At 42.1% G+C, this 19,454-nt stretch overlaps 1 protein-coding gene across 1 annotated transcript in view; it reads left to right on the top strand.

Moving 5' to 3' along the window:
- The first annotated feature begins 11,201 nt into the window (after nucleotides 1-11,201).
- The window catches only part of NIPAL2 (NIPA like domain containing 2), a 44,632-nt gene continuing 36,379 nt past the window's right edge, over nucleotides 11,202-19,454 (top strand). The window contains exon 1 of the mRNA XM_072327252.1: nucleotides 11,202-11,279. Coding sequence (XP_072183353.1) covers nucleotides 11,202-11,279 — 78 coding nt within the window. The remainder of the gene's footprint in view (nucleotides 11,280-19,454) is intronic.

Consider the following 19,454-nt stretch of genomic DNA (forward strand, 5'->3'; position numbering starts at 1 on the left):
ATGTCCTTTAGGATCAACTTTTGTACAAGGACAAAATTCAGAGATTTTGAAGAGATGAGCAGAATAAATCTGTGTTGTCTTTGGGGTCAAAAACCTTAAAACATTGAGAAGTGGACTTCTGAGGAGGCAGGAAGACCAGGTTGAAAACGGGGCTGTCCTAGTGCAACATGGCCCTTGGGCTTGCTTCACATACATCTCTGTCACTTAACCCTGCACTGCAGCACTGAAGGTCCTCGTGATGAGCAGATGGTGCTTCCAGTCTTCCACATCTGAATGGAGAGCCTGCATGCATTAGGATCCTTTCAATTTCTATCTGCTTTGCCCTTTGCAGTAGGTTTCACACGCAGTTCTACTGAGAAGAAGCTCACAACAAGCTCAAAGTTAATGCTACATTTGCAAAGGAAGGAATATATCTCTGACAGTACAGCAGCATCAGCATGTGCTGGAAAATAAGCATGCACTACTAGGTAATGTGCTACACATGGGGAATCATAAACAAACAAACTGGTTACAGTGTGACCGCACACAGAGATCTAACATGATTTCCAAGTAGCTGCTTTCAGTACCTTGGAGCACTGAATCAAACTGCAAGGAGTAAATACGCAAAAGTTGCTGTTTGCCTCCATATGACAATAATTATTAGGGGAAAGCATTATTATTTTGTACAGTGGAGTCTTTGTGTGTGCTGGGGAGATGTAGGTACAACCAGAATGCAAGTTATTAGCAATAACAGACACAAAATACATCCTTCCTTGTTGAAATTAGTGGGTAAGTGGAATCTGTATTGATCTCCAGTCTTGAGGTTGAGCTAACAGTACAGAACAAAACTGTTGTTAAGGCTTGATGCTTGAAAAATTTCATTTAAAACTGATGTATCCACATAGGGAACGCTTTCAAGCTGTACCTGAGGCTCATGGGTGATCTACAAAAGTCGAAATGCCTGGCAAATATGTTTTCCATTGAAATTTTTCAAATCAAAATTCACTTTTGATTATTCCTTTTTTGGTTTTTTATTGGTGTCCACCTTGTCTTTTCAGAGTGTTTCAAATGTTCACTAGGAAAACTGAAACTCAGGTGTGCTTTATATTGAGTTTAAAAACCATGGTATCCTTGCAAAAGTAAAAAGCTGTCTATTTTCCAAGCAGCTCTCTCAAGTGATAATACTGATTATGACAGGAAATTCACTTTCTGCTGTAGGTAAGGCAAAAACAGCAGAATGTTATTTTAGGCTGCTTTGTCCTGAATGTCTGTGCTACACCACAACCAATGTCAGAGTAAAATTCAGCCCTGTCAGCATCATGCCAGGCAGTGTGCCCCAAGGTCCCCTTCCTCCTGCCACCAGGGATGTGCATTATCATCTGGGCTGGCGTGGTGTTTTCCCATCTCAGAAGCTAATCCTGCAAACCTTTTAGAAGACAATTCCAAGATTTTTTTCTTCTTCTTTTTCGTGGTCTTTGTCTACATTTTCATTTTCCAAAGTAACAAACTCGGGAGCTTTCCAGATTAAATAAATGTGATTTCAGAAGTCCACCACAGGCTTAATGGCATAACTCCTGCTTTGCCATTCCTATATCTGAGGAGAGAGGGAATGGGGAGGACATACCCATCTGAAAGCTTTATTCTGAAGGAGAACACAAGAATGGAAAAGTCAGGGGGATGATAAAAGTCCTTACAGAAGCTGAAAATGCAGCTTGCATGCAGTGTAAATAGCTAGAAGAAACCCGGTTTAGCCTTCAAACTCCAAAATAGCATTTCTCACTAAGAATCTAAATCATCCTCGAGGAAATTGGGAAAAAAACATCAAAACTCCTCAAAATGTCAGAGCCCTCAAATCCCCATGGCTTCTAGTTTCTATGTATATCTAAGCTATTTATAAAGCCAGTCACCACAGTTTCTGCCATACATTTCAGTTACACGTGTCCTGAGCTAGCAAATTAGTGGATACAACTCTGATCTACAGAACCATGGTAATAAACACATATATTTGTGCACAGTCTAAACTGTGCTTATTTAAACAACAGAAATTGCCACATTTGATTTATAAAGAGATGAGTGGGTTTCTGCATGAATTTCTACCGTGGGCTGGAAATGGGCTCTCCTCACCCACACGTGCATCTGGAATTTGATCATCGACCTTTAGGAGAAAGCAAGAAAACCTGTTCTGCTTAGCAGAGTATATTACAGGGCAAAGGAAAACCCTGCAGACTTGAGATTTGGGTGGAATCCATTTATTCCACATGTGCAAAGACTGGATGAGAAACTGGAGGATCTGCAATGACCAAACTGAAACCTCTCCATGTGTTATACACATAAACCACTCTTGATTGAGAACCTGTAAATCTTTTCTTTATATAATATGTTTCCTTGTCTGGTACAGCTAGATTTCAATTTATACTGCTCTTTTTTTCTTTCCATCATGTTCAAAACTATCATAAACAGTCTGTAAACTCTGTATCGCAAATGGCTCTCTAATAATAAAAAAGGTATTTTCAGAAGGAAGATCAGTTCCTCATGGCTAAGTTGAAAAAGGGACACTGTCATACACTTAAAAATAAATAAATAAATAAAAGATTGATTTGACTTAAAATTATTATAATATGGTAAAAATATAATAAATACAAGGTAGAACGTTCTACAGCCTCTAATGAGGACCTAAATTTCTGGCAAGAAAAGAAATACTTTCCCCTAGGGAAGATAAATCTCATGCAGCATCCCTGATGGAGGCACTTTCTGCGTTTTTGAGAACAAATATGTATTTTAAGAAAACCGTTTAGGTCTAAAGAAACCACAAATCACAGACCAAATACATATTTTCTCCACTAACGCAGTTAGTTTTTTTCTTCAGGGCAGTGCTGTACAGATCCATCATTCGCCTGAAGAAAGCGTAGCCCCTCCGCTCCAGATACCCCTGCAAAATCCAAGTCCTGTTTGCTTACACCTGGTGATAGTATTCCACTCTAAAATAGATGTCTACACTTCTGGGAAGCAAATGCTTCTGGGATGCTCCTTCAGGAAACATCTGTGTCGATACACCTCAGTGAGGATGCTCTCTGAGAAAGAAATCTGTCACCATGCTCTTGATTTATTATGATTTAATGTTGTGCTGTCCAAATAACCCAACAAGTTTGTGCTCATCTCTGAAGATGTGTACAGGTTTTGTTTGCTTGGATGGATTTACGCTGATTAAAGCAGCGTTTCCAAAACATTCCTGTCAGTATTTCTATAGCTAATGTAAAAAACACCGGACTTTGATCTGTGGTGTTTATAAAAGCTAGTTTATAATCAGGATATCCTATCTATTTTTATAAGGCAAAATAGTTCATTTATGAAATCAGGACTTGTAAGGAAATAAATCTTGAATCTTAATTTAAAATGGAAAGGCATAAAATCATTTTGTTCTTTGTAATGTGAAGAAAGCTTGTTTCCAATTCCCCAAATATTTTAACAAGCAATATTCTGTATATACAAGCTTTTCAGTTTAAGTGGACTTGTTATTAAACATATTTGAGCTCTTCCCCTGCTCCCAGCACACTCACACACACACACACATGTGATATTAATGTTAACAATAAATACATTTTATTGAAGGGAAGAAACCAGTGCTTTCTTAGTCCACTTCTCCTGGAGGTTGCCTCAGGTTATTTTAGTTTTTATCTTCAATATTGAAGGGATTTTATGGATTTACTAAACTACTATAATTTTTATTTTTTAATCTTTCTTCAGATAGATCCAACCCAGATCAGATCTTATCATTCCCTGTTTCAGTTCACTGCCACCATATGTAAGTGTTGTCAAGGCTATAATACATGAAGTATCTGGCTGCAGGGCTGGTTTCACTGTGGTTTTGGAATAAAGATTTTATAATATGCTGCTTCCTTCCTCTGAAATCAATGGTCTGTTCAGTGGATAAAGTTACCAAGACACAGGTTGGATCTTCAAAGACACACAGGCATCCCAATTGTATCTAAGGATATTCTGCTGATTTGAAGCAAGGTCTGATAGCCTTCAAAGGTGGGAGGGTTCTTCAGGCCATAGCTAGAACCTGTTTAAACAGTCATTTGATCAATCCCAGGCAATCTCATGGCTGCGCATCCCTTAGTCTTTTAGTGAAGCCACTAATATAAGACAGGGGCAGAATGTGCGCTCCTTCATGTGAGACTTAACTGAGACCGAGCCAAATCCAGATTGCTCTGGCTCAGGCTGTGAAACTGAGAGGCCTGATGGGTCTTTTGCCCTTGGGTTTCTTGAGTATCTGAGATGTAAATGCATGCACTCATGCACTGAGCTTGCTGCACAGATGGTCTGCAGACATGTGCCTCTGATAGGGACATCCGATGCTCCTGGGATGCACCAGACCAGCTGAGCAGGAGCAAGGCAGCTGAGCAGCATATAAGCAACAGTACTGATAGCATCCAGAAGCTCCACAGTTTTTGTGTCTTTCCTATGAACATATAGCCTCTAAAGCTGCCCCAAAGCATCAGACCTGCCATAGTGCTTCATGGTGACAAGAGCACATGCCTACAGCAGTGTTTACTTGCTACAACACAGTAGCCACGGCTGAGAAGTCCAAAGGAATGCCAGTGTTTTTGCACTGGATCTTCAGCTAAAGCTGCTGTACTTCAGAAAGTCAGCCAAACAGGGAGAAATCCTCAGAACTAACTTAAATTTTGAAGAGAGGGGGAAAAAAAAGATAATGTCTAGGAAGCTGTAGGCTGTTATGACTCCCAGATCCAGAGGAATATCACCTTGCCCTGCTCCCCTGGGGCTCTGGTTATATTACTCAGGCACATTCTTTTTCATAGATTAATGCACTTGAGATGTTTGTTGTCAGTGGCAGACTGAGGGCAAAATCTGAGGTGTCAGACTAGTGGCTCCAGCTCTTCATTAAGAAAATGTATCAACATTTAAATTGTCGAGTCATGAGGATGCACACTGGGCACATCTGGCATATCAAATAGGCAAGAAAAAGACAGGGTTGGATGAGGGTTCCCAAAGATTTCCTTTTACTCTAAGGAGGTTTGTCATTGATTTCAGAAACAGAAAATAGAGCCCTGTTGTACCTAAATGAAAGTCTAAAAGTGCTATTACTCGATCTGCCCAGGATTAAACAGGATGATGCTTTGACTTACTGGCATTTACCAGAGTGGGAAAGTGTCTGTCAGGAAAAGAAATGACAACACAGTTTTCCTGCTGCTCATATTTTTCCCTAGGCCTGCTCTAGTACTTCTCTGTTCTCACCTCCTCAGTGGGTTCCTGTGTTCCTACACAGCCAGAGCAGTCAGTGCTGCTGTATTTGGAGTTATGGTGTATCTTCCCTTTGTGTATGCAAAAGTTACTTGGATCCACACCAAGTTCCTCCCCATGCCCTGGATCTGAGGAAAATGCCAGTTTTTGGAGCTGCTCTGGGAAACCCTGGGAAAAGGTGAAGATGGGGGACAGGTCTGGTCCCCCATCTGCAGGCTTGCAGATGGAAAGAAGGAATTAGGGAAGGCAGGGTCAGCCCTCTGCTTGGAGGGGTGAATGGACACCCCCAAGGAGGGAAGAACTGAGCAGATATTCAAGCAAAATCTCCCAGCACATCCCAAGCATAATTTTCGCTCAGCAAAGCTGAACTGGTACATCATTTCCATGAGATAGAAGGCTTAGAGTTTTATCATTACTCATTTTTAAGAGGTCTTAGGTACTTGCTCACAATCATATAGCGTATGCTGACATCTGGTGGCATTCAGTAACCAAATCTTATTAAACAAATAAGTTTCAGCTTGAAGGAGTTATTCTCATTTTCCTTCAGTTGGATCAGGAAACCAAGGATTCCTCCCAGACAGTTCCAGGTTGAGGAGTTAGCCTGATGCACACCTATGAGACTGGAATTGTTCTAAATCTCTAGTGCGACATTTACATGGATGTTGTCCACCAGGTAAGGAAGGGGGCATTACCTACTACTTGCCTTCAAACACAATTATTCAAGCACAAAATAGAACAAATGGAGTCTTGACTTTTCTCATTCTAAACGTGGATGATCGCTACACTAAAACTGAATGAGGCAAAACTACCAGGAGCATGAGCAGGAACTGAAATACTGTAAATTCTTAAGTGGCTACAATTTGCATGTAACTTACCTTTATTTCAAATTGGAGAAACAGAAGAAAAATAACATATGTGAAGAGTAAGTGAGTTGTACCAAAACTCTGTTGCATGGCAAGTGAGAATAAGTGGCATGGAGTCAACTGTCATGGTTTAAAAGATATTCATGATGTAGCCGTTCCATTAAAATTTGGATTAAAATCATGTTTAAATTTCATTTCCTCCAGTCCCTATCCTGCTTTTGATTAGTTTTAAGAGCAGTTGATGGTCTTGTGATTTGAAGATTTTGCATTTTAAATTTTGTGTACATGGTCTGGAATTTTATGTAAAATTGTGGGTTTGATCTTTGACCTCTGTTTACTACAGTCCTGATTTGCCACTAATTTGATAGCAAGCCATAAGAGCCTACTGTAAACAAGCTGCTCACTTTACATAGCTGTGTTTGGCTCCTAAATGAACAAGTATGTACGGAGTATACTTTGGGTACCCTAGCCTCCTAAAGAGATAATAAAAAACACATCACTGCTTAGCTCTCCAGGTAACGTTTACATTTGGAGAAAATCAGTTGCATACCTAATAGAGAGAGAAAATGCAATTCTTATCCATCTTAGGTTTGTTTGTTTTAAATTGTTCTTTAAAGTATTTGAGAGCTCAGGCTGTCTCTTTTGAAGTTAGTGGGAACTTTGCCATTTTTTTTGGAAAGGATCAGTCTTAAGCCTAAATTGGTAGAGTCTAAAAGGCAAAAATGAAAATATCCAAAGTCTACAAATCTCTCCCTGATCCACCATCCAGAAAGGAAAGACAAAAGACTTCTCCAAGGTCTGTAATGTACATCTTGATTCCAGGAGTCCTGTTTCTCATACATTTGTAGGCTTCAAGATGGAAGCCTGGAAAGTAACTTCCAGAGATTGATAGCATATGGAGTAGGACACTCTTGTACTGTGGACTTGTAAAGATTCTGTGGGAAGGGAGATAAAAGTTACTTGTAAAAATCAGTGTATTGTCTGCACAAATCTTACACAATTTGCCCTGTGTTAATACTACACAATATACCCAACCTGCAACTCACACTGGGCAGATTCTCCAGCTCATGGGATCAGTCCTCCAAGTACCACCTTTACTTAACACAGTCAATGATCCAGCCAAAGCCTACTGATGGATACTTAACTTAGAAATATTTCTGCACAATTTTTGTGCTTTGAACACTAATATGACACCAGTGGCCACGTCCTCAAAGCCAAGGCCTTCGTTTTCTCCTCTGTTGCCTAACTGCGACCATCCATCCCAGAAGCGACCTTTCCATTACTGGGACTCTGTCCAATCTGTGGAGGGTAGACAGTGATAGGAACACCAACATACCCTGAAGAAAGGGCTGCTTTCCTATTTGACTGAGAATGTAACCATAACGTCAACCACTTAATGGCTTAAGGAGTATTCTTAACTGACTGAAACCCAATAGACAAGGAATGTGTACTTTATCTAAAAATGTGGTTCATCTACAGTAACAAAGCGTAAATTCTGAGAAGTGACAGGATATTGGCAAACAAAACTTACTTCCTACAGTGCAACCACAGCCCAGTTCTGGACTGTTCCAGCTGCTATCAAAATTGCACCAGAAACAAAAAAGAGCCCAATGGGCACAGATGCAATGTAAAGGGAGAACTTTTAATAGTAAGAACTAAGGCATCTCTTGTATTTGATCCTCTCACTGGCAGTGAGGCAGGTTCTTAGAAGCTTGCTATTCTGCCATCCTACCTTCTAATTCTTGCAGAAGCTGTGGGTACCCACCAACCAAAATATAACCTTAGTAAGAGAATAGGCTTTGGGCTCCTCTCAAACAAGAAAGACTTCAGACAACAAAGTGCATGGAATGCCTGAAACAAACAAACCCTAGTGTCAGGTCAAGCTATCCACAGAAGAAAGCAGGAGCTTAAGGCAGCTAGAGCTAGGAAACTGCATGCAGAGGACAGCACAAAGACCCTATTGGTTTGTGTGGTCCCAGTAACAGACAAGCCAGAGTTCAGGGAGTGACAAGGATTAAGCACCATCCCAGATAACCATGGCCAGAGGTCAACGAAGTGTCCACTGCAGTCTACAAAACTGTGACTCAACAGACAAACGTCATCTCTTAACAGAGACCCATGCTTGGCCAAGGCATACGTGATAGAAATACAATATCTAAGTAGGGGAAACCATGCAATTAAATCCCACAGTAGTCTCTTGTGCCTCCATTGCTCAGAAGTAACACAAGCTGATAAGACCTTGATGAGAGCCACCCCTTCTCTCCTACCCCAAAATGACTCGCAACAGGATGGGAAGTGTCAAAGATTCCCATCCTGTGCATGACTCAGTTAAAGCATTCTTGACATCATCTAGCAGCAATACCAACTCAGGAAGCATCTACTCGATCTTCAGCTCCACTGAAGACTGGAAACGCTGCGCTCTGTCAAAACATCCTACAGATCCCATCGTTTTGGCTCCATGGAACATGTTCTCAGAATACTCTGAGCATAGGTCTCAAGGGGTTTAGTACCTTTATGCCCACCATTTCAGTATCACTTGCAGCTTGAAATCTGCAATGCACAAGTACAGGGACATGTGCACATACTGAGTTAGTTCAAATAATGCAGGGTGGTATCTGAGCAGAAATTGTTTCTAAAGTGCTGTTTACTTTCCTGTTAGGACTGGCTTAAAAACTAAAGAAAGGTTAAATTAATCTGAGTAACTTTGAGCTCTTACACATGTGAGACAATCTGAGATTTTAATAAATAAAGCATGCCACAAGGGCCCTGGGGTCCCTAGACAGAGCAGGCATGTCTGAACCCAGTGCAGAACAGTGATCCATCACTGCTAGATCAATTTCAAAAGCAATTCAACAAGGGCTCCACGTCGACAGCATTACAGAAAACCTGTTCCAATAGCATTCTTATGCATGAGAAAATCACAGTCACATTGTGTTTTAGTGAGAGAACCAATGATAATGAAGGAAAACAACAAGACTAGCCTCAAGAGATATTTTGGGCTGCTCCTCTCCTCCCACTCCCCTTAGACTCTGTTTCAATCTCTTACCAGTTTGTAAATTTTTGGCAACAGAGGATTATGTTGCATAGGTCACTGCCAGCTTGGTGGGGACTGTTGTGGCTTTTGGCCACCAGAGATAGTTTTGGGCCCCTGCCTGGTGAAGTGCTGACCTCTTTTCTCCCCGTTTTGAGCTGGAGCAGAGGTGACTATGGGTGATGGAAGAATGGGAGAGTCTTCTTCAGCCCAGGCAATCTTTGTCAACTGGTTAATGCTTTTCCTCCTTGCCCCAGGATCTGCCATCCAACAAGTGCAAATTGAGGATGACAAATAAGAACATTAGCCTAGTGTTTCTGCTAAAATGATCCTCCTTGAAGTAGCTGATGTTGACACTTAAATTGTCAGCAGACTTCCAGTTTAGCGCTCCAGTTAGAAGAATGAGTCCATTCACACTTCCCTCTGAGCTATTGTTCCAGCTCTCTCTGGACCAAGCAAATATCAGTGCAGCAGTTTACACTCCAGTTCCACTTTAAAGTGGAAGGTTGTTGGGTTTTTCTGCAATCGTAATACAAATTGCCTGGAAACTTTTTTTCTAAATGTAAGCTGGACTCCAGAGAATAATTACACAACACTGTAAAAATAGTCTGCAGCAATTTACATAGCCCTGAACTATTGGAGCTGTTTTTGGTATTTTTTCAGTGTACCTACCTACACATGGTGCAGCTAGCTCCAGCTTTTATTTACAGAGGACTCATGGAGCTGTAATCGCAGAAACTGGTCTTTCCAGTTAGACCAGACATGGGAACAAAACATTTCATGTTATAAAGCAAGGTTTAGTGTTATATCATCATCTAAACCCAAGCATTGCTTTGCCACTTCTGCCTCTCCCATATCCTAGTTTACCTCTAGCTGGATTCAGATCCCATTCCTGTGGCTAATTCAGGCACTGTTGAAGTAGTAAACAAGGAAAGTATTGATTTAATTCAGTTTCCTTCCTGCAATTGTGTGTTCCTTCCATTTTCAAACAAGTTAATCATATCAGGGGTCTGTATCCTTATTTGTCTCTCTACAGTCACCTTTGCTGCTGTGATCCACTGGGTATCACATCTCCTTGCCTTCTGGATCACACTCCCTAGCTTGCTCTCTGCATGCTGGTTTTCTCTCTCTCCTTAAACTTTTTGCTGATGCTGGGACCACCAGTCCCTCTGCAACCAAGAATCAAGGCCATTTCTTCTGCATCAGAGATGGAGAAATCTCTTCTACAGCAGGTGGTACAATCACTACAGGCCGAGCCTGTCACAGAAATTGTCACTTCAGACATGTTCAAGCCCAGCTGACCAGTATTTCAGTACTTCCACGGTAGAGCACCTTCTGAGCTTTCCAAGTAACAAGCAGCTAACATTCCTGGAGCCAGAAGATGCAGTAGCTTAATTTTTTCTTTCTGTACTCCTACATAAGTCCCTTTTTGTCCCTTAGCGTAACTCTGCCAAGTTCCCACCTTGCTAGCTGCTAGACTACCTTTCAAGGAGCTTTTTCAGTTGTTTTCCCCAGGAGAGTTTAAGTGACTGTATTAGAAGTAACACAACAAACGAATAAAGTCACAGTCTGGAAATAAACCCATTTCTGTAAAGTATCTATTCAGAACACCTATTCACAGGTAAAAAATACAGGACAGAAATAAGAATTTCTGCAAGTGAGTACATGACTATGGAAATAAAACTCATAACATAGAAGTGAATATTACAGCTATGAGATTTAGGCTCTGATTTGAAGGAGTTAAATTCCCAGGCTGCTTTTTCAAAGCAGGGTGGGGCACTGGGGAAGCCGGAGAGGGGGAAAAAAGGCACCTGAGAGCACCAGGAAGGAGCAGCAACACCTGCAGACCAAGTTCCTTTCCACACCTGTATGCTTTGATGCAGATCTTCTCTAGCTGAGCATCTGCCAGAGCCTTTGGCTGTGCTGTGCTGCTCTGTGCACCCCTAGGCATGTAGTGACCTACCTGCACAGCACAGCCCTGTCTGCACCAGGAAGCAAGTGCCACGTCCTCCACTTTGCCTTGCTTCCAGTTGTCTATCCCTGCAGGTGTGGCTGTGCATGGCATGGCCAGGGGGACATGGGCATCCTGGAGCATGTTCTTTGAGGGCACCTTCTCCAGCCCCTGGTACAACAAACACAAGGTAAGCACCAGCCCTGCGGCACTAGGAGGGGGGAGTGGGGAAATCATTTCAGCTTCTCCACACAGTCCTCTGTAAAGCACTTTCCAGCAGCCATTTGCTGACAGTACCTGCTCCTTCTTCACCCCCCAAGCAGTGGCAGTGCAGGAGGCTGTACTGCCCTGGTCTGCCCTGGTTGCTGTTGGTGTTTCTGATGTTGTCAGTGCTGACAACGTGGTACCTGGACGACTGCAAAACAGAGACTGAAGCGGCCCCCAAGAACTAGCAAGTTGAAGCATCTGCTAACAATAAAAATGAATTGGAGGCTGATTAAATCCTTTACTTCTTCCTTTCTTTTTTTTGCCTCATAAAGTAGGAGGCATGGCAGGGTACTCAACATTCTTGTTTTTCACTACGTAAGAAGCAAACCACTTTTTTATGATGCAAAGTATTGGTATAAATTGTGCATAAAATGTCTTGTTGGTAACTGCTCTCCTTTCTCAGTGAGCAGCCCAGTAGCAGGTTGTAACTCAGGGAAGGTCCCCAAAATGTTTCCCTCTGGATTCTGCATGTGCTGCTGGCTGGATATCCAGGTGGCAGGAGGTGTTTCTCAGCTTTAGAGGGGAGAAAAATTGTGAATTCCTCTGCTGGGGTCTCTGAGCAGCAGTGCTCCTGCCGGATGCCCAATGGCAATGCTTCTGGGGACCACAGCAAGAGTGTGGAGCCAGGAGTCAGTCTGGGTTTGGGAATTAGGGACCTAGGGCTTAGAGTGCCTGCAGAACTGTTGGGGAATGCAGGGATGTCTGTACATTACAATGGAGTTTTAAATTTGCTTGCGAAACATCCCAGCCCTGCTCCTGTGTTCCTTGGAGTAGTTGCGTGGGAAGTGCTGCTTTTTAAGCTTGGCGGTTTTCTTGCTCTGGTTTTCAGTGTTGGTATAGTTGAGGCTTTGGAGCAGACAGTGGGTAACTCTGGGTCATGAGCTGCCAAGAACCTTCATTTTGCCAGGAATTAGTTTCTTCTGTGCAACCTCGTTTTCACATTTTACATTTTTTAGAAGCATCAAAAATCATTTCCTCCCTCCACTCCTGGCAAATGGACTGTTCTGGCTGTCTCCATGGATCAGTCATTTCAGGTCTGCAGGCAGAGGTTCTGTCCTTTCCCCTTGGGAACACAAGACTGTTTTGTTCCCTTCATTAGGTTTTGAAGAGGAGCTCTTTGTTTTCTACCTCTGCTAGCTCTCATCTATTTGGAAACATCCTAGGAAAGAGGAGATGGATTGTTTTGGGAGGAGCACGTTTCAGCCCCATGAGCCATCAGGAGATTAAAGATCCCCCAGACATGAGGGTCTTGGCATGGCTGGTGGCCACAGCTGCCTCATGCTATGTGGGTATCAAGGGCATCCACTGAGGCAGGGAGATCTAACACATGTGCTAGGAGAAATACATGGCACTCCAGTAAGTCCTGAATGACGTTTGTAAACATGAAGCTTCCTGGAAGATGTTAAAGTGCCTGTGTCCTTACTGATCCTGGATATTGGCACGAATGTAGCCGGGGGAATGTGTGGTTGCAAAGTCTGGAAGTGGGACTTGCTGGCATCACATGGATGCAACTTGCTTGGTGCTGCTTGGGGCTGTGCACTGACAGCCTTCCCTGTCACAGTCTTGTGTTGTGCATCATGGGCCATGGAAGTGTTTAATGATGTAGTAAAATCTGATTAAATACTCATTTACCTGATGTATTTCCTGACAAGCTACCACTTCTGTAATATTTTGAATCTGTTGGAGTAATGAACATAAGAAACTACCACATGCGGAGTTTGTTTGCTTAATTTAAAGTATATGTAATTGCTTCTGCTTAATCCTTTTTTTAATTTCTCTTGGCAAATCTCAAAGGTTGTTTATTTATTTTCAATGTTGTTGTTTATGGGCAAAGAAATTTTGCAATGTTAGTCCAGGTTATTAACTGATATTAATCAAGGTATAACTTTGTATCAGATAAGGAGCATGGGTAGAAATTATCAATGAAAGCTCAGAAGAAATGCTTCCTCCACAACTCAGTATTTTATGTGACTATTGTGTGTAGTCACTGTGTGTGGTTGTTCAAGTGTGGAAGCTGAGCCTGAGAGGGAAAGTCCTTTCATTTCTGCATATTTTTTTCCCTTCTTTGCCTGTCTCTTAATAAGCTTGGGGTTATTACAGGTTGCCCAGACATGTTAAAAGGTTATTTTATTTCACGGGCTGTGATAAGTCATTTCGGCTCTATCCTTGAGGTTTGAAATGCTGACAGCTTCTTCAGACGGACCGGTGGCCTCCTGTCTCATGGCAATATATCAGCATCTGCCACAGGCTCACTGTGCAGGTGGTGGCTGTGTGCAGCCAGGAAACCCAATCTTTGTGTGCTCTGATCTACCGGCAGCAGTGGCTGCCATCAGGTGTGGTGAGGAACCCCCAGGATTAAGCACATTGCTGTAAGGTCTTTCTGTGCTGCCTTCTATCATATACATGAAATGTAAAGTGCTACAATTAAGGCTTCAGCTCATTGTTTTGAAGGAGGAAGTCTTCAGTGCTTCATCTCACCTCTCATTGCTACAAGCTCGATGCAGCCTCTTGATGTTCTCAGCAAGGTGAAAGCATGGTTTGGCTCCAGAGGGAGCTGCCAGAGAAAGGTATTTTACTCTTTTTCCTTCCCAGTCTCTGTAGTTTTCCTCATGCCACACTCTGTTCCCTGATAGACTGCAGATGCTCACTGTTTCAGGCTGACTGGTAAACCAGTTCCTGAGCACAGAGAGAACAGAAACAAACATGCCCTCACCCTTCTTTCTGCTGCTGTGCTCATCTGTAAAGGCTATGGTGGAAAGTTCTCCCCTGTTCCAGCTCCCTCTTAGAAAACTGTTGAAAGCCAACAAGCGTATCAGTGCTGACTCTGCTTCCTCATATCATTCTCAACCTGTTAGGCTTCAGAGTTCAGAGGGTTCCCATTTTCTTTATTATGCAGGTGAATGTGTATGGGAGAAAACGTGTACAGAATTCTCAGTGGAAATGCATGTTCTTTACAGCCCTTGAAGTTATAAAAAGGAGTTGCCTTTCTCTTTTAATCTGTCGGGTGGAATCCAAAAGTCAAAACTTGTAATTAAAAAAACACTGTGAACACCTGCTGTCAGTGCTGTTACATGCTCTTCTGCTGTGTTCAGCTGTTGGGAATCCAGCAGCAGTTCCACTGCTCTGTCCACATTTAATTAAGTTCTGCTAGAAAAGGACATGTTGCTTAGGATCAGAAGTGCAGGGCTGTCAGCTGGGCCGGCTTTGCACGCAAGCTTTCAGATTGTGCCAAAGCTCCAGGTCTGGTCTACACTCTCCAGGTTAGAGAAAGAACAGCTGCTGCATGAGAATTTATTAATCACTCAAAGATAAAGGAAATAACTACTCAAGAGTTTTACCCTTGGCCCATCCCCCTTGTACTTGTACCATAGGCAAATTGCAACTCTCAAATTCCTTTTTTTCCCCTACACATTGTAGGAAGAATGAGACTAAGCTTAATATATACCTTAATATAGGGAAGGTAGGGGATGGGACAGGAGGTCTGGTCTGGAGCAGATGCCATGGATGAGCAAGTAGCCCAGAGACTGGAGTCAACTTATGTTTTTCTCAGCCAATCTAAGGAATGATCTGCTGATCTGGCTTCCACCAGGCACTGCTGTAGGTCCCAGAACTCTATGTATATAGACCCAACTAGAGCTCTGCTGAGTGTCTGTTTCCTGATTCTCACTGGGTTATTTTTCTCAAATCTCAGACTCTTTCGAGTGCTTCCCCTTCTGCCCCTGCTATGGTAAAATGAGCTGTTCAGTTTTTCTGAGGATATTAAAGAGGATATGAATTTGATTTATTTTTTTTTCTTTAAATCATTCAAGAGATAGATATAACCAGAGGCTTCTTAATTACGCTAATCTGTTTTAAGAGATTTGAGAGCATTAATTTGAACTTTTCTAGGCAATAATAACAGCTTGTCATTAGTTAGAAAGGGGAAGCAGAAGATCAGTGCAAGAGAAATTTACTCACCATTTTACATATCCTGCGTAGTGCAGAAATCAGTTTTGCTTTGGACTGCTTTAAAGAGGTATTTAACTGAAAGATCTGGGTTATAGTGAAGACTCTATTAGATATCCAGCCTGCACTGACTACAGAGCTTAAAACGGGCACTGTTCTTCATGACAGTGATTCAGAGCAGCAGAATCAGATTTACCCTGGAGCAGAGCAGGGAGATTGCTTCCTCTTGTCATAACCGAGTAGGAAGCACCAGGCACAGGACAAGCTTCAGTCCCTACCCTGCTTTGCCCTGCCCACACTGAAGCTCTCCAAATAGTAGGCTCTAAATTAAATTGGCCACGGCTATTATGTTGATTTTGGTGTCCCGCTGTCTTGCCTCAGAGTTGCAAGGTGAAGTATACTGAAGGTCTGACTACTCATGCAGTCACCCTGCAACGTCTGCAGGTGAGATTTCGTGAAGGTGCTTCATGCTTCTTGGGCATCACTGAAGATATTAAACCTGTGCTTCTGCTGCTTTGCTTGCCATAGTGCCTCATTTGGTGAGACAGTTTGTCTGGATAAGTGGACAGGGGAATTCTCATCTAATTTCTTAAATATAAGTTGCCCATCTCTTAAACTCTCACCTATTACCATATGGACACTCATGATTTTGTGATCCAAAGAAGTCTTCATTGCTCTTTGAAGCTAAGAAATGTTCATCTTCTTATGTTCTGGAAGTCTGCTTTAGGCATACAAAAATCAATGTCTCAATCGTACCTTTGCATCTCTCCAGCAATATGCTGGGTCTGATTAACTCCTGTTGGAAGGAATCAAAAAAATCCCAGTGACTCAAGTAGAAATTTGACCAAACTCAGGGAACAAGGCTTTAGAAATATGAACAAACTCCAGAATGTGCACTCCAGTCATTAAGGGGGTGAAGACCTTTGGCTAACCTAATAACCAAGGCTGTGATTATTCCATTTGGAGTTTTTGTGACACGTATAAACTGTTACGTTCATGTTTACAGTGTCACCAGAAGAATGGCATTTATTAATGTGAACAGTTGGGAGATATGCTTTCCATTCTGTGACTAATCTAGACTTAGAAACATACTGCCAGCAGCTTCAAAAGACAGCCAGTTGGTGTGCGAATCAACGCCAGGCCTATAGCAGAGATCTTAAGAAATGTGGCAGCGGTATTTGCGGAGTAAGCTCAAAAGTAAATAGTATCAAACAAACATGTGTATTGCAAAAATTGAGGTTATGCCAGTGTAACTCCACTGTTCACCATGACAGTCATGCCTGATTTATGTTATCTAGGCTGGAAGCTTTGGCCTCCTTTGGTGATATGATCTGTTTTGCTCGTAAGGTGAGAATGAAGAGAGATTGTGGAAAAGTGATAGAGAGAAATCATGGGACTTCTGGATGAAGCACTCAATGACTGTCTAAGGCCTGCATCGCCCTTTGTATCTGGCGTTGTTTCTGCAGAAGCAATCCTGTGGTTCACAGGGCTGTGGGATATTGGCCCACCATGCTAAGTGCAAGATCTGGAGGAAGACCCTGCATGTGTGAAAGTCATGACTCATAGCAAAGCAAGCTGGCTGCTTGGACATTGCTACTTCAAGATGGCTAAGACAAAGTAGTTAGTAAGTCTAACTTGCTGACTTCAATCCCCTTTAACTGAATCTACTCAGTAGGAGATAAAATCTACACTGGAGTCTTAGCTAGCATGCACAATGATTTAACTATTGATCAAAATGAGGTAATTTTGCCAACTGATACGAATTGCACTTGAATCCTTTTTCATCACCAGCCAAAGATATCCACGCTGGAAAGGGATTCCTGTAAAAACAATCAAAATATGAGCTTTGTGTACATAGCAGACTTGTAACCAGAGAGTCAACTGACAATTAAAACCTGCTTTAAATTTTGGGGGCTCCAGCCTTGGAGTGAGTGAATTCTGATTCCATTTACTTTGCTTTATGACTCTAACCTACTCTTTCCTGCCATTTTATTTATATATTTATGTTTTGGACTTGCCACAAAGTTCTTTCATTTATTGACTTATAATGATATTAATTTCTTTGCTTTTTTTTCCTATTTCAGTGACAGTCTTTTTCTCCCTGCAGTGACTAAAGCACCATGAACATTATCATTCAGTGTCTGTGTTATCATGCAGCAGTCATCATGTCAAGATGACAGAGCAAAGCTTGTAGTGTCTGCTAAAGCTTCAGTTAAACAAAGACTATCAGCTTTTATCAGATGAATATCTGATAGCATCTCTTGGCTATAGATCAAAAGCTTCCAGGACAAACTAAAGATCATTCTGTGGTTTACAAGAGAGAGCTGATGGCACCTGAGGAAAAGGGTGCTCAGTTCCCTCTTTTTATTTAATTCCTAAAAAAGAAGGGACAGAATTTATCTGTATAGATCTCATCTCCCTAGTGTTTCCCGTTGAGTGGAAACTGGTTTACTACATAAATCGCTCTGAAAGCAATGCCTCCAATTCATTTCACAGAAACTACAACAGTTACAAAACACACAATAATACTGTTTGGTAGAGCAAATCCTCAGCTACAAAGCAATATTTTTCAGCCTAGTCACTGTTATTAGCTATGCATTATGGCAGTGATGAAGAAGAGCCTGCATGCTGCACTTGTAAAAATCTGCACTGGCGGAGGAGTACTGCTTTTGCCACTACTGAAATGCACCACCCACCACTTCACTGTGCTCACATCCACTGTTTGGTCTCAACGTTCAGTAAGCATCAATGAATATCAGTGGGTGCCATGTTTTCTGGACAGAGGAATGCAATAACACACATTTGCTTCATACACATTTCTGTGCCAGATGCCATTTTGTCAGACAGCCCCTCTGCTGTTATCTGTAGCACAGCAACAAAACAGAATGGAATACTGGTGGGAAGGTTCAACCTCTGCTTCCATACCGCCCACATCTGCCTCTGACATCATGGGCCAACATAATAAAATAGGAGGCATTAGTTTTGGAGCAGCCCTAATACTGTATTCTATATTATAGTAAAATATGAAAAGAAGCCAGAAAATTATTAGCTAAACCTGCTGGAAGAATGCTCAAAACAAGGTGAAAATACTTTTAATCTTTTTAAAGAGCAACAGAGAGCACAAAAAGGAGACAAAGGTACCTAGAAGGAATTGTCCATCAAAACTGATTCTTGCTTTCTCCAGCAGGTCAAAAGATGTTTTGGTTTGCGATGAACTGGACATTTCCTCTATATGCCAGCCAGCACCCATCGCTAACTACAAAATGGCTCACAACACTTTAAATCGAGTTGCAGATCAAAGCAAAAGATCAAAATGCACAACTGTAATATGTCACAGGGAAACAGAAAGGGAAAATGAGGCCATTGTCTACATCCGAGGCCCCTGCAAGAAGTTGGCGCCTGAGATCATTTCTCCAAGAAACGTATTCGTTATCCTAAACCTCAGATTTACATCTTAAAGTTTTGAGCAGAAGCATCTGTAAATTAAAAGCATCCAGTTGTGTTTGTGTGTCTGTGCACCCATATACATGTGTGTGAATATTTTAGTGAGTGCAAGACCTCTTGTTTTTAAATCATCACTGATAATCTAGCAGTTGTTTATATTTAAATGAATGGTGTTGCTAACCAGAATGTTCTGCCTTCTGGAGTTCAGTCCTTTTTTTACATTGCAAACTATCTGTAAATGATTAACGCTCTCTGTGGAAATGAGCAAGGAGAGCCAAGTGCGTGAGGGGCAGGAAGAAAAGCAAGAAACAAATGTGCAGCACCCCTCCTCTGCAGGAACTGGAAAGGCCTTTGGGCTGTCCATTCCTCTACCATATAATCACATAATTCTTTTCCCAGATGGATCAAACTTCGTTCTAAATGCGGTTGGATCTTTTCTGTTTACCCCTCCTCTCATTACTCCTGTTAGGAGCTGCTCTGAAATGCCACCAGCCTTGGAGTGTCCTGAGTTCCCATTCTTGTTTACCCAGGCCCACTGGTGTCAGTGGGATCCAACAAAGAAACATGTTGAGAAGACTCTGTTGTGCACATCAAAGGAGGAGTTAGCTACAGCTAACGAAAGATTCATTGAGAGGGGATGAGAGAACAGTCTGCCTCTGTTGGGAAGTGATGCTGGAGAGGTGCATGCTGGAAAAGGCATGTCACTGTC

This window comes from Excalfactoria chinensis, chromosome 2 (assembly GCF_039878825.1).
Source record: "Excalfactoria chinensis isolate bCotChi1 chromosome 2, bCotChi1.hap2, whole genome shotgun sequence".
In the NCBI taxonomy this organism is placed as follows: domain Eukaryota; kingdom Metazoa; phylum Chordata; class Aves; order Galliformes; family Phasianidae; genus Excalfactoria; species Excalfactoria chinensis.